This window comes from Cryptotermes secundus, unplaced genomic scaffold, assembly GCF_002891405.2.
Source record: "Cryptotermes secundus unplaced genomic scaffold, Csec_1.0 scaffold99, whole genome shotgun sequence".
Classification (NCBI taxonomy): Eukaryota; Metazoa; Arthropoda; class Insecta; order Blattodea; family Kalotermitidae; genus Cryptotermes; species Cryptotermes secundus.
In genome coordinates, this window is record NW_019725842.1 from 2274099 (window position 1) to 2289471 (window position 15373).

Genomic DNA, 15373 nt, shown 5'->3' on the forward strand with positions numbered 1-15373 from the left:
TTCAGGGAACCTAAACATCTCAACCCTGAAGTTGGAGGCATCCCGTACTTCCGAAACATTGGCAACATTGCCCATATTCGTAAAATGCAGAGAACCAAGATCTAAATTAATATCAACACAGTTCACCACAGGCTAAGAATAGTCAGTAATTTTTAATATTGTTGGTTGATCAGTTCTATGTGTTATACACATATTGTGACATATATACCCATAGCTAGACAACGGACCTGTAAATATGCTTTCGCAACAACAGAGGAAGCCGTGTTTTCTATGGGTCTTCCTCGATGCTATATAACGAGAATCTCAAGCAGCTAGAATGGAAATTGAGTCGAGTTCTGGAGATGACAGTCGAAAGTGACTGAGAAGCAATAGCAAGAAAGGAATCAGGCGGTGCAAAGAAGACTTCATGTGTCATTTGAAGTTACAGTGAGACTGTCATAAACCTGGTACCTCGATGAGACTATAGAAGCCTGAGAATCCTAGTGCGTGTGTAACGACGAACTGTAAAGTGTGTATGAAGAAAGTAGTCTTCTGGGATGTGGTGCCGTGTACAAGTTGTGTTAACCGACGTTTCGGAAGAACGTATCGCCTACATCTTCAGGGTAGAAGACAAGAATAAATATGTAGAAAACAAGTGTATAGATCAGCTACAGCGATGTATTACCTGTAGTCCCGAGTTGTGAATGTATAAGGTGCAAAAAATCCAATAAAGAACCCATCTTGTAAGTAACCCCTACACTGGACAAAATTTATATATACGATAATGATCAAGCCAGCGTAAGTTTGCACATACCTAGAACAAATCGTTCATTACTTATTTACGTCAAACCGAGAGCTAAAAATAGAATTCATGCACTTTTCGTTGCGTTCCTTTATATTCCATAAAAATACAGATGTTTTGAGGATCTATTACAATGGACCATAGCAAGACACTAAATTATGTGGTGCTGGTTTCGCTCCCACGTCATATATTCATACGCCCTCCATGTCGATATTGCCGAGCCTAGGATTACTTTTAGTATCATAATGCTTATACCAAATTCCGTGAAAATCGATCAACTGGCTGATGTATTAAAATGGACGATGGGTACGTAAAAGAATGGTGATCTTATAAGTCTAATTTTTTTCATCAAGGAAGGAAATTTTTTATAGGAATAGGAAAAATAGAACCATCCTCTTTCATATGTTTACAGTATTAAAAATGTTTACATGACGAAACTCTGTCAGTTACTCATGGCACCTACATTCCTTCAAATGTTGCCGTCTATACGACAGTGCTAACGCTAATTATATATTAATAATTACAAGCCTATAATTTTGTAACCCAATAGATTCTGTAGCATTCACTAGCACCGATTATAACAACTTTAAGAATCTTAACACCATAAATATCCTGTAAGGACGGACACAGGTCCACAGGTCTTACGTTCAGCTAAAGACAGGCATGTAGTTTGTTTCTCAACTTCATGATTGGTCCGCTTTAACTGGTAGAGAAAAAAAGAATGGAAGAGACCAATTTGAAGACCTAAGTGTGGATGGAAGGGTAATAATAAAATTTATCTTAAACAAATAGAGTTTTATGTAGGATAGGAGGGATTAAAATGACTGATAGTTTCGGATTTCATACATTTTCGGAAATTTCTTGATCAGCTGAGCAAATATTAGCTCCTCAAGAAGGACACTTCTCTGCGGGGTTGGTTAGGGTATATGGAAACTGATTAAGGAAATAAAAAAAGGAAGTTATTTGTGGCTAGCGATTGTTGTATCCTTGCAACAACAGACTTGCTATTAATGACCACCAAGAACGATGTGTTTTGAAAAACTCCAAGAGCTTTATGTAAAAGAAATATGCCTATGTATTGCACAATTAAGTACTTGCCATTGTCTATTTAATCTAATATTTTGGAGTATAAAACGGCTGCTAAGCAGTGATTCTGTGAACAACGCCCGTTTGTGTGCAACGGCTCGGTAAACACGTTCCCGCGGCAATGATTACGTACGCAAAAATAGTTACTGATGAAAAAGAGGTGGTTCTAGATGGTCCGTGCCGAGATGTTATAAGCACGGGACAAAGTCAGTTGTTAGGCGCTTCTGCACGAGAGGATGTGAAGAGAGAACCTGAGCGCGTGAAGCTGAAAAATCTTCACTGTTAGAAGTTGTTGCTAGGGAACGGCTTTTGAAGACACCGCTGGCTGGAAAAGGCTTGGTGGGTGCTGTGGTGATTTTTGAAATTCGGAGCTTAGTGGTGGCGCTGTAATTATTTGTACTTACGGTTCGTGAATGCATAAGTGGCCATAGGTCGAGTCACCAATCGAAACCCGTCTATAGTCACACATAGACAACTGAAAATGTACTTATGCACTGTGAACTGAATATATTCGTTTACGTTATGTCCATAGATCATCGTGTTCCGTCATCGATATTTTCAAAGCGGAAGTAACTCTTTGTGAATTCATCTGTAATGGACCAATAGTGGTTCCGCAAGTTTAATTTGTTTCCAAGTTAAAATGTGATACTTAATTTACCTTGCATTAGAGACTGAAACTTAGTAAGAGCCACACTTAATATTCTGTGGCGAGTGCATGAGGTTAATACCTAATAATCGTTTCGAACTATCAGCAAACCGCCCACGTGTATTAAAATCTACGATTTCCATTTCCTGCGACTTAATCCCTTAAATTGCCACTTAGGAGAACTGAAATAAAAATCACATAAAAGAAACGAAACTCTGCATTTTTCATTATTCAGTTTGTAAAATAACAGTTATTTGACCAGAAACTAAAGTTTAATAACCTGAAAATATTACTATTAAGAATGATATTAACATTTGCATATACTTCAATGCAATGCGACATTATTTCAATGTGAAAACATCAATATTACCGTTAAACTACTGAGGGTGTTCACAGCAGTGGCTGTGTGTTATACTAACCTTGTTATATACTTCTATGCTATGCGACATTATTTCAATGTGAAAACATCAATAGTGCCGTTAAACTACTGAGGGTGTTCACAGCAGTGGCTGTATGTTATACTAACCTTGTTATCGTGGCCACGCCATAACTCAAGCGGTTAGTCGCTTACCCCCCACCGCGGCGGCCAGGGTTCGATCCCGGGTCTGGTCAAGTGAGATTTGTGGTGTACAAAGTGGCGCTGGGGTAGGTTTCCTCCGAGTACTTCGGTTTCCCCTGCCAATCTTCATTCCACCAACTGCTCCACAATCATTCTCACCTATCATCTCGGGCTGGTACAACAGGCCAGAAGTGGCCGCAGTACAAGGGACTTAGTCCTAGCCCACAAGCACTTAAAGAAAATAAAAAAAAAACAGTAGCTGGCTTACCACCGTGGCGGCCCGCGTTCGATCCTGGGTCTGGTCAAGTGGGATTTGTGGCGGATAAACTGGCACTGGGACGGGTTTTCTCCAAGTATTTCAGTTTCCCTTCCAATTCTCATCCCTTTGACTGATCCACACTCATCATCTATCATCCGGGGCTGGTACAATAGGCCAGTTACTGGCGAAATTAATAAGAGGACTCAGTCTCACCCCACCCCAAGAAACCAAAAAAGAAATACGGTATCTCGTTCATATAGTTCCGATGTTAGGAATGTGTGGAACATTACTTCTATTCCCCCCATACGTCTTCATAATGTGGTACTTCGGCACACTGATAAATCTACCTTTACTACAATTTATAGTATCTTCTGTCTCCATCACTTTTCACTTTCCTTAATCTACTGCTTCTTCCTTCTCCTCTGGCCTACTCTGTCCATAAGATATATTTCCTATCCCTTTTCGTGACTTTTCCATAATTTTCAACCTCCACTCTGTAGTCCACCTCCATGCACGTCACTGACAATTTCATTACTGCACTCTATGATACTTGTTTCGTCTCTGTCTAATATCCAAAGATGTAGCCACAAGCATGTTAATGTTCTCTGGTGTATTTTACTTTTAACCTATACTCTCTTATCATTTCACATACAGACTATGTCAGATTTTACGTAAAACAAAGATAGCTCTTAGAACATGCATCAAAATATAATATTATCAGTTCTGTCATACCAGATCTCTTCAAACAATATTAATTTCGATTTCCCCTAACCAGACGCGTGCTACAGACGCTCGCATTCATGCAAAGCCTCTAGGCCTTGCTAACACACACGTCTTACTCCAAGAGAAGAATTCAGCATTAATTGAACGCGCGCGGGGAACGTCTGAACATATGCAACTCTGTGCAGGGAGAAATAAAGCGGAGGCATTTTTGTCCCTGTTCTTCGGCACCGCGCTAGGCGGCATGGGAACTAACTGAGATAAATTCACGTATTCTGATTCTCTGACATAGATGGAGGTGAGGAATCCTCTCTATTTTTCGGCTCCTTCGCCACTCGTTGTCTTACGGTTGCTGGGTCCTAGAACAGGATAGAACTTCACTGATGAGGAGTGGTCTACTTAAATGTGCTGCAGCTACGGGAAAGTGTTCCATTACAGGCTCGAAGTAAAGTTGGATCAACCCATTCAGCAGGGAAAGGAAATGAAGGTCGATACCTTAATGCTGTTGATGAAATAAGCTGTGTGAACTTAGTGGATATGGACCATCACGGCTGTCCGGGTTCGATACCGGGTCGGGTTAAGTGGGATTTGTGGTGGACAAAGTGGCGCTGGGGCGGGTCTTCTCCGAGTACTTAGGGTTCCCCTGCCGATCTTCATTCCACCAAATTCTCCATCATCATAATCAGCAGGGGCAGGTACAATAGGCTAATCAGTGGCCTCCGTGCCGAGTAGACCCAGTTGGATTATATGCTTTTTATCTTGAGCCACATTTACCACCTTTCAATTTAACACTTCCGTAAAAATAAATAAAGGTATCCCTGTAACAGGCCTTGGAGGCCCATAGGGTTGGGAGATGTTGAGGTTCCCACATTTTCTAGACAATCGGCCCATAGATGGCAGTAAGGTTGTCAGCCTTACGCGCCGGCCGCCCTTTACCGCCAACAATATTCGAAAGATATTCCTGGTATTCATTTCTGTTAGAGGCTGAGTCGACCCCAGGGCCATAGTGCGGCTGGAAGGATTAGGTAAATTGAAAAAATTCATGACCTCATCGGGATTCGATCCCCCGACCTTCCGGCTTGTAGCATAGTGCCTCAACCAACTACGCTACCGCGTGCCCCAACACTCTGACAGAGCACTGGAAGCGCTGTTCAATGCCGTTTCTGCTGGTAGGTAAGCCTACTAACGGCAGTCTCTATACCATCATTAGCTTCCACTTCCATGAAATAAAAATGGACTTACTTAAAATCATTACTTTGTACTTCTTCGGTACTTAATATTTTGATAACATTGTTAAATATGATTGAGATCTATTAGTTTACAGATCGCAGATGGTTTAAATACTTTCTGGCAAGGAAGAGTAGGAACATTTTTAAATTCGTATTCTCTTTATGGCTTTATCTATGGATTCTTTAATCTCTGTCCTGAACTTGTGACGGACTCTAAAATTGGAAAATATAAATAATTATCATGTGAGTTTATAAATCGAATTATAATAATTTCATGCTCTTAAAATATACTGCGAAGAACCCTTTCGGTGTGAATCAATTATGTTTCATTTCTGACCTGGTACAATTCTGTATTACACTGCGGGACCTAGATGCCTTAAATCACTCAACTTCCTTTCAAAATGCACTACATTACAGCACAGAATCTCGTTTGTAGAGCCGTTGTGTAAAAATGCCTCAGTTACGTATTTCAAAGTTATAACCAAACACACACTCCGTGTCAAACCACGAAAATGACTGCTTAAGTGAAGAGTTTTATGAATCGTGCATCCGGATATTATTCATAATTTTTAAAACGTAAGAAAGGCCGCCAACAGTTTTTTAGACGGTAAAGTTACCAAGAGGCGTCCGTTCTGTTTTATGCTGAGTTGTGTTTTCGTTTAAAATTAATATTACCTCTCTGCACATCGGGTATGCTTCAGTTCTCCTTTTATTATGGAAAGGATCTTCCAGCGTGAATCCGCGACGATCATAGGACTAAGTTTCGTATAGCAAACAATATAATGAATATATCTCCCTCTTCTGTATTGCATGTTGCAACGCATAGTGTGGATGAGAGTCGTTTTTAGAGAATTACAGTTGCACAAATTTTCATGCAACTCGAGTTTTCCTTCACGTATTCACAACAGCCTGACACTGGACATTCTCCTCGGTCAGTTAACTATAGTTCATATCATCATATTCTATTTCTTTAACATTTACTTTAATATTATCTTCCTATATATGCCTAAGCCTCCTTATTGTGTTCTTACTTTTATTTTTTCCGATTAAAATATTTATGAAATTGTCATATCTCTCTTGCACACTTCGTGTCAAGACCAAGTCACTCTTCTCGTCTTAGTCGTCCTGCTACTCTGTAAAGAGTGACAATTACTACCTCCGCTGAATTTCACTTGTGCAGAATCAGTGGTTATTATATTAAATTCTGTTTTATTAAGTGCATATTTAATTGTTGTTTAACAATGGTAGATTAGTGAATAATGCATTGGAAATGGTATGAAAGAAAACTGCCGTGGCCTAATTTTATATGTGCCTATCATCCCAGCCTGGAGGGACGGAGAGGAATCACGAAAGATCTCACTCATAATTGCCGGGGTTCCTGCCGATATTCGAACTGGCCACATCCAGAATACAAGTAAGAAGCATTTCCTCTACAGGCGTATTCAGAGCAATTTTATTTCTATAAATCGTTACAGGCAAAAATAATAAATTTGAAAGCAAAATGGAATATCTTTGTGTCCTAGAGCAATGCAGTGTTTGTAAACGAATTTCGTCATCCAGTCTCTTTCCTATTCCCTTGTTTTGGAGAGCACGACGGGTATGGATAAAGGCTTAGTGTGTCCACGCGTTCTAAGCCGTCTCTTTCTTCTGCCTATCAAAGTGTGGGATCGTAGGTTCTAGTCCCGTTCGAAGAATGAATTTGGCTGCGTTTTTCTCTATTTGTGTTGTTCCGTGTAAGTACAGGCCACGCGCCATAGCACAAGCGGCCGCGGCGGCCAGGGTTCGATCCCGGGTCTGGTCAAGTGGGATTTGTGGTGGACAAAGTTGTACTGGGGCAGATTTTCTCCGAGTACTTCGGTTTTCCCTGCCAATCTTCATTCTACCAAATGCTCCATAATCACCCTCACCTATCATCTGGGGCTGGTAAAATAGGCCAGAAGTGGCCGCAGTACAAGGGACTTAGTCCCACCCCACTAGCAATAAAGATAAGTACAGGCCTTGCGAAAACCGGCCTCGTAGTAAATATCTGTGAAGAAGACTGAGAAACTCAAGGAAAAGGGATGCCTTGGCGAGCACCGATCCGTTGAGACGAAGAAATGTATCATAAATTGTAAATTGTTATACAATTTACAATTGTAAATTATGAAAATCTCATTTTCATTAAGTTGCGTTTCCGTGTAGATTTCATAACTATATTCGAATCTCAGGAACCTTGTCGTTATTTCGTTGCTGAGGTTAATATGGTAAGGCAAGAAAGTAAAGCTATCCCTGTAACAGGTCATGAAGGCCCATAACGGTGTGAGACGTCGAGACTCCCACATTTTCTCTAGACAATCGGCTCACAGATGGCAGTGAGGTTGTCAGCCTTACGCGACAGCCGCCCTTCAACTCTAAGAATATTCCTGCTACTCATTTCTGTTAGAGGCTGAGTGGACCCCAAGGCCAAAGTGCAGCTGCAAGGATCAGGTAAATTGAAAAATCCACCTTGTTGGGATTTGAACCCGCGACCTTCCGTCTTGTAGCATAATGCCACAACCAACTACGCTACCACGTGCCTCCGAGGTTAATATGTGGCTTACTAAATATAATTGAGTCCATGTTTTGCTCTACATATCCGATTAATTTAGTGCCAGTAAAAGCGAAATTCCGATAACGTTTCACAGTCACAGACCAAACACAAGACTTAATGAATCAAATATACTTGTACGCGTATGTAAAGAGAAAACTGCTACTCTCTCAGTGACACTGGGGGTACGTCATGCCAAACCCGGAATGGTGGGGAAGGGAACCAGAATGCGAGTCGTAGTGACATACACGTACGGCAAGTGAGAGACGTTCGAAATACGAACGCAGGTGTCAGAAAGAGTCTGACAAGGTGAAACTGATGTACGGCGTGTGTCGTCGCGGCGGAAAGAACTGTTTGTCATAAAAATCAATTTCAGAATAAACTGTGAAATTCATCACAAATACACGCGGTTTGATATCCATAAATTTGTAGCAGTACGAAAAAGTCCAGGGGGCAGAGTCCATCTTGAGAAGGTCATGTTCTCTCCTCCGGCCAAGAAATTTCCGCCTTTTAAGGAAACCGAAGATTCGTTACAATTAAAAATACAGGCTTCTGTGGTGTGTCGCCATGAGCCTTGTAAATGTTTAAACTTGTTTTGGAAGGGCATAGACATACTGTTTCCATCTTTAGGGTACTTCACAAATCTCCCGAAGATGGAAGCAGTATGTGTCTCCGAAACCTTCGTAACCCATTCATCAGATTACACAATGTAACATCCCAGAGTACTGTAATCTTAACACTCACTGTCGTGATAAGCTGAAGTAGCTTATATTCATTACCACGTTCACAAGAGCTGCCATGTGCTTGTATCCTGAGACAGGTTATTCCAATCCACAATCTCCTGCACTATATTTTTAAAGCCGATACTAGTGATATTGTCTCATGTGTGCATATGATAATATAAAAAACAGTAAATATATAATAATATAATAATAAGTTGAAATCCGGATAGCGCACTTGGTACAGCGACTGGCTACGGGCCGGATGTCCAAGAGGCCGGAGTTCGAGTCCCGGTAGGGTCAAGAATTTTCTCTTCTCCACAGCGTCCAGACCGGCTCTGGGGTTCACCCAATCTCCTATCCAATGGGTACCGGGGGCTCTTTCCCTGGGGGGTAAAACGGCCTGGGCGTAAAGATGACCACTCACCAACTAATACCGAGCTCAAGAAAAGCAGATCTATACATCCACTCCCCATACATCTTCATGGAGTGGTGCTTAATTAGTTAAGCACGGGGACAATTTTGCTTTTTGCGTTGAAAATATTGTGTATGGAATGAATATTTGGTTCAGCAGTTATGACTTGACATCCTTTCTCACGGTGTGTATAATGTGGGAAGGCGGATCCCATCCGAGTTCCAACTCAATGTTGTCACTTAGACACACATACACTTCCGTCTGAAACGCAAATTTATTTTTCCTTAACTCCTCCTCTTTGTTACATGATTCGCCGCAACTGTTTATCTTGCTAAATCCGTTACACTGTATTTTCCACTGTAATTAAAATGAATTAATTCCAAATTAAAACATATCATCGTCGTTTCGTTTGTCGTCATCAGTTCATAAAAGATATTTGCTTGAGCGCATTTGTCGTCGTTCTGTTCTCTAGCACTGATTTCCTCCTGCGGCGTCGGTGCTTTGCGTGTTGTTTCGTGTAGCTCATACGGATGCCGTTGTAATGTTACTATCGTTGTCAATATATGCTCCATTAGTTTGTATATTTCTTCGCTGTTGGATTAGTTGGCTGTGTATGTGCCGTTTATTACAAGGTAATGATTAAGGTCGGTTATTATAGCCAACACGCATAAAGTGTAAAGCAAATATAACATAGGGTGAATTCTTATGTGTTACTTTTATTAATGGCCTACGTAACACGCTGAGGGAAGATACACTTCCAAAATGATGAAAAATGACGCCCGTAACTTAGATCAGTCGTGTGTAAAATGTGATCTGACGCGCGTGGGCCATTGGTTACTTTACTTAGCCAATATTTTAAAATATTAATTTGTGTATATACCCACATACTAAGACGATCTTGGCAAGTATTTTCGAGTCTCTCATTTACGTCCTACCACCCATAAAATTAAATTGAATACTGCAATGAATATTCATTATCAAGCTATTCAGAGTGGTGGCGCTCTCTGCGTTGCACAGTGCATGCGACCACTAAAACAGCGGAATCGTAAATTCGAATCAAGTTCGGAGAATTGATGTGTGTTCGTACATTTCACACGTAGGATCACGGCCGGCGATGGGCCGATTCCAAATTCAAGGATCCTATCATATGTCTGAGAGATCCTTAGATTCAGGCGTTAATTCTAGATTAGAACAGGCCATAGGGCCTAATGCATGGCCATGCAGAAGAACAAGCAAATATTCTTTATTTCTGTTAATGTTCGTACTTTTAATATGAATAAAAAGCCTAACACGTAACCGTATTCAAGAACAAACAAATTTTTCTAACCAGACAATACCAAAATTTGAGGTCTGGAAAGGATTTCGAGCCTTTAAACGGATTCTCAGATAACAAAAAGGCTTTTCTTGGGCACTGTCATGAATAATATGGAAACACGAGGCGTGAATAAATACGTATTTCATTGTTACTCCGTCGCTAGGGACTATCTCCAGTTCTACATTGTTCTGGTGCTTTTATACGGGTTTCGTCACAACGCTTTGTCGCACCGCGAACCGCATTACAAAGGAATTGCAGTTCTAAAGAAGCGGGTGGGATCCAATTAAATATTTACGCTAACCAGCACTCACACACCCACTCGTATGTATCCTCATGCACAAACAGTTTTCATCATTATCAGGTTTCCCTTTATATTTGACGTACAATTCCGACACTCATTTCGAAAAATTAAGCGACCTTTATGAAACCGTATTATTCGAAAAGAAACAACTAAAATAATATGTATATATATATATATGTGTGTGTGTGTGTGTGTGTGTGTGTGTGTGGTGAATGTCACACATTTCAATTGTAGATACTTAGGTCTGGCAGTCATTTTTACCGTCTTGAAATGGAATGACATTTGGCGACGCTTTGGTGTAACAATGCATAAACGTAACCCATACAAACAGAAACAAAAACACTAATCTGAAAATGGTCATGATATTTCTTATCACTCAAACCTAAATTATCAACTGCAGGCCGGTTTAATCTGGTCATTGTATTCACAGATTAAGTTTATATTTCAGTACGGAAGAAACTGAAAAATTCTCTGTTCTTCGGATTGTTACAATCTCAACACGAGCGTTACCGGAAATTAAATTTGGAGCAATGAGGAGGTACATGAGTTTTATATGGTACATCAGGCTTACTTCTTAAGTTATCCAGTTATCCTAAGCAAGGCCGCGCCATACCTCAAGCGGTTAGTCGCTGGCTTCCCACCGCGGCGGCCCGGGTTCGATCCCGGGTCTGGTCAAGTGGGATTTCCGGTGGACATAATAGCGCTGGGGCGGGTTTTCTCCGAGTACTTCGGTTTCCCCTGCCAATCTTCATTCCACAAAATTCTCCATCATCATAATCACCCGGTGCAGGTACAACAGGCCAATCAGTGGCCGCCGTGCCGAGTGGACCCAGTTGGCCTCCACCCCCCCTAAGTGAATTAAAAAAAATATCCTAAGCAATATGCAGGCAATCTATTATAATTCACTCTAAATCACTAAGGCAAACATAGTTTTGATTGCTGTTTCATAAGAGACCACAACTATTTATGACAGTTGTGCTTAGGGAAACATGTCATAATTTCCTCATTTTTATGTATAATCTATATCCGTATGTTCAAATTAACGTAATTAAATTTAGTATTATTTTTCCCGCTATGACGATTACTAGCAAAGGATAAATGAATGCCTAAATTTATATTTTGAAACAGTGTTCATATTGTATCCATATACAGCGATTCTGCATTTAGCTAACTGCAGTCAGAAACTCCATAGAAATATTAACGCCACTCTCTAGGGAATAGATAACAGCGCGTTAAACTGTTTTACGGAAGGATTGGTATGTTTTTTAATGTAACCCAATTCTCGCTTTGTTTTCACTTCGTGTAAAATGCTGAAGTTGCCGCTCTCTGTCTTTGTTGTTATGCCCTGAACTAATTTTTTCTAGCCCCTGGCTGGACGATCTGCAAGATTCTTACACGTTATGACATGCACAACTTGCGCTAATGACCCGGCCCGAAGCTCGCTCATAAACAGAAGCTTAGAAGAGTACTCTTCATTCAGAGCTACAAAGGAGACTGACAGATATAAATAAACGCAGTAAAAGTAAAAGGAATATAAGACCGCTTTATATGTCAGTGAAGCATCAGGGACAACACGCGCGGAATTCCATGTAAAAAAAAATAAACTATCCCTATACCAGGCCGTAAAGCACCTTATGGTTGTGAGAAGTTGAGGGTCCCACATTTTCTAGACAATCGGCTCAAATATGGCGGCAAGGTTGTCAGCCTTACTCGCCGGCCGCGCTTTACTCTCCAGGAAAATCATTTAATTATTTCCTGGTACTCATTTCTGTTAGAGGCTGAGTCGACACCAGGGCCATAGTGCGGCTGGAAGGATTAGGTCAATTGAAAAAATCCAATGACCTCATCGGGATCTGAGCCCGGGACCTTCCGGCTTGTAGCATAGCCCCTCAACCAACTACGCTGCCGCGTGCGTAATTTTATGTACTACTGTTTATTTCTATTCCAAATTTAAATTTCGCCGTATTTTTCTTCCAGTTTCACTTGTCTGCGAAATGTACGTACATATGTGCTCATTACAGTCTTATGTTCCATCTGTTAAATAATTGAATTCGAGTAAAGCTTCTTGCAATTAGTCCCTTATTGAATTGACCCAGTCGAGAGGGACTGTGGCGTCTGGGAGAAACAAAGTACTCCACGTCGATACGTGTGGGTTACAGTAATCGATGGTCGAGAGTTTACTGTTCTCAAACGAGTTTCTTGTTCTTCCCTTACAGATTTCACTTTTTTTATACACCATGAAGCCTTTTCTAATACGGGTATCCCAGACTCAACTTTATCTAAATTCTGAACATATATAAATCCCATTATTATGATTTATTTTCAGCTGTTTACATGCTGGACAGAAACTGGTATCTCGCAATCTTCCTAAGCATTTTCATAAGTCTAAATGTAATTTCGTTAGCATACCTCCCATCTATGTTTCGTGACTTTGCGACTAAAATTATTTTACGAATACCAGGAAAATTTCGGGGGAGGGGGTGGACACGGGCGGCCGTAGCGTAAGACTGATAACCTCACCGACATCTGTGAGCCGGTCGTCTAGAAAATGTGAGAGCATCGACGTCTCACAACTCTATGGGCCTACACGCCCTGTTATAGGGGTAGTTTTGCCTTTACCTTACTTTTAAATAAGAATGCGTGACTTTTTAAAAGAAAGAAATATTTTCTAATTTCTGTTTACAGAATACTTCAATTAAACCCAAAAAATAAGTCTTTATTTTTATTGCGGTTTGAATTCATAAGGACAAGATGCGTAAAAAACGTCGCTAGATAACGAGATCGTGACCTTCTGGGGGATAAGACAGAGGCAATACTTTCCCCGAAACACTGGCACGCCGTGTTAAATCTGAAAGGATTACAATACGAATGCCTTCATAGAAAAGTCAAATGTCGTATAAGAACTTACTTCTCGATCTGTGATGATTAGCGCAACCAGTGTGGAGTGACAGGATGCTGGTCCAAATGATGAGTGCTACCATTCTCTGGCAATGATGGCGTTGGTACCGCTGACTCCTTGAGTACATTGTCACTTTTTTCAGTTTGCTACTTCTCAGCCAAATAACAAAGAACTGACGAATAATTCGAAGAACTTCACTTAATGCCCACACAACTTTGCAAACAAACGAGATAGAAAATCTGAGACGAACTGGAAATTACCAGCTTGAAAGGACACCAAAACATACACAATTTTATACTTCGACTCACAACATAAAACACATAGAATATTGAACGCACCACACACTGAAATGTTGCACAGTAAAAAGTAATAGCATGCACTTGCTTGAATGGCAGCTTGAAGGATATCAATCAGTACGGAGAACTGTAATTACACTGCAGTGCATCAGACGAAAACAAAACACTAATGATAATGTGTACATCGAAACTTGTTTGAAGACAAATGGGCCTCATTCATCACTGAACTCAGTCCTAACCTACCTGTAGTTGATTATTTTACATACTTCTTCTCCAACAAGATATGTGCTTTAACATGCAATTCGAGCAATTTTTAAACACCAGGGAAACACGAAAATAGAGGCACAGTAATATTCATTATTACGAACAAAAATAATAAAATATTCATGCAAGATTTTGGAAAATTATACACTGAAACTGACACCGATGGTATTGCCTTTTGGCACACATTAATTAAAATTTTCCTGCACATTCATTCCAACCGTGAATTATTGATTGCTTGTTACTCGTAAAAAGGCCTGTAACAGACAATTTTCTTCCTGGAGGAAATGTTTGAATAATAAAATCAATATTTGATTATTCCGCCATCATGAGAAATGGGAGTCTTGAAAAGAATCCGAGAGGCCACACGACACATTCAACGGGAGCAGCGAACTACCCTGAGAGCGACCGACCAGCGCGGGAGTTCACCGGCAACTCCTGTCTCGCACTGGAGATGCCACGTAAGCCCTCCCCGCCCACACACTGTGCAACCATTGCGTTCGCGCGCTTTTCCAGCAGCATGTTTGCTTCCTTCACGAAGCTGTCACCTTGACCGGCTGCAAAGCATACGGAACAAGACGCGCCATGGACGATGAGTCTGGAGACATTCAGAAAACCTACGAAAACCACATAGGTTATATACGAGAAGTTTCCTGTTCGAGATGCGGACCGATTTGTCTATCAAATACGACGGTCGAATTTCACACGTACAGCGCAAGACGATAACATAGCGTCATTAAAAATATCCTACATATTTTCAGGACTTAAAATATTTTCGTTATTGTGCCCATCATTTTTTAAGTTTTGATCTCTGTTCATGTATAAACAATACTAATATGTACGGCTTGCAGTCGTGTAGTCTGTAGCTTTATCAGCTGACAAAGTCAGAAGCCTCTCTGTTCAGTCTGCTTTCAAGGTCGGCAGAAAAGTACTGAATATTGCGACTGGAATACGGAGTGAGTTCAAAGTTATTTACACCACTTCCAAATTCATGAGACAGAAAAATATGGTCATCAGTCCCTCGGGACTAGGGACTACGAATAACGATACTAACGAGGACCAGCAGCAGTTTACCCGACTCGACCCTACTCGATCCGACCCTAAGTGATTTTAACTCGATCACAGAAATCCGATAGATTTTTTATAGTGTACGTATATTATTACGAACACGTTTTTCCATAAGCATATTGCAAGAAGTTTTATGCAAGAGGTTAAAATGTTCACCAAGAAATCTAAGCCTAAGGAAAGCGGGGATGTTGCGCCGTGTAGATATTGTGTTAACCGACGTTTCGGAGGAACGTATCGCCTCCATATTTAGGGT

The 15373-nt window shown here is 40.7% G+C and overlaps 1 protein-coding gene across 2 annotated transcripts in view; it reads right to left on the reverse strand.

Annotated features, from left to right (window-relative positions):
• Positions 1-14487, reverse strand: part of LOC111863616 (titin) — a 277080-nt gene extending 262593 nt beyond the window's left edge. The window contains exons 1-2 of one of the 2 annotated variants that reach the window (XM_023850103.2): positions 14035-14487; positions 13505-13918 (exon numbers count right to left, since the gene is read on the reverse strand). In XM_023850103.2, coding sequence (XP_023705871.1) covers positions 13505-13622 — 118 coding nt within the window. In that variant the 5' untranslated portion in view covers positions 13623-13918; positions 14035-14487. Of the gene's footprint in view, positions 1-13504 lie in introns of both variants that reach the window. The other variant, XM_023850102.2, reaches the window with a different exon arrangement.
• Positions 14488-15373: the final 886 nt, after the last annotated feature.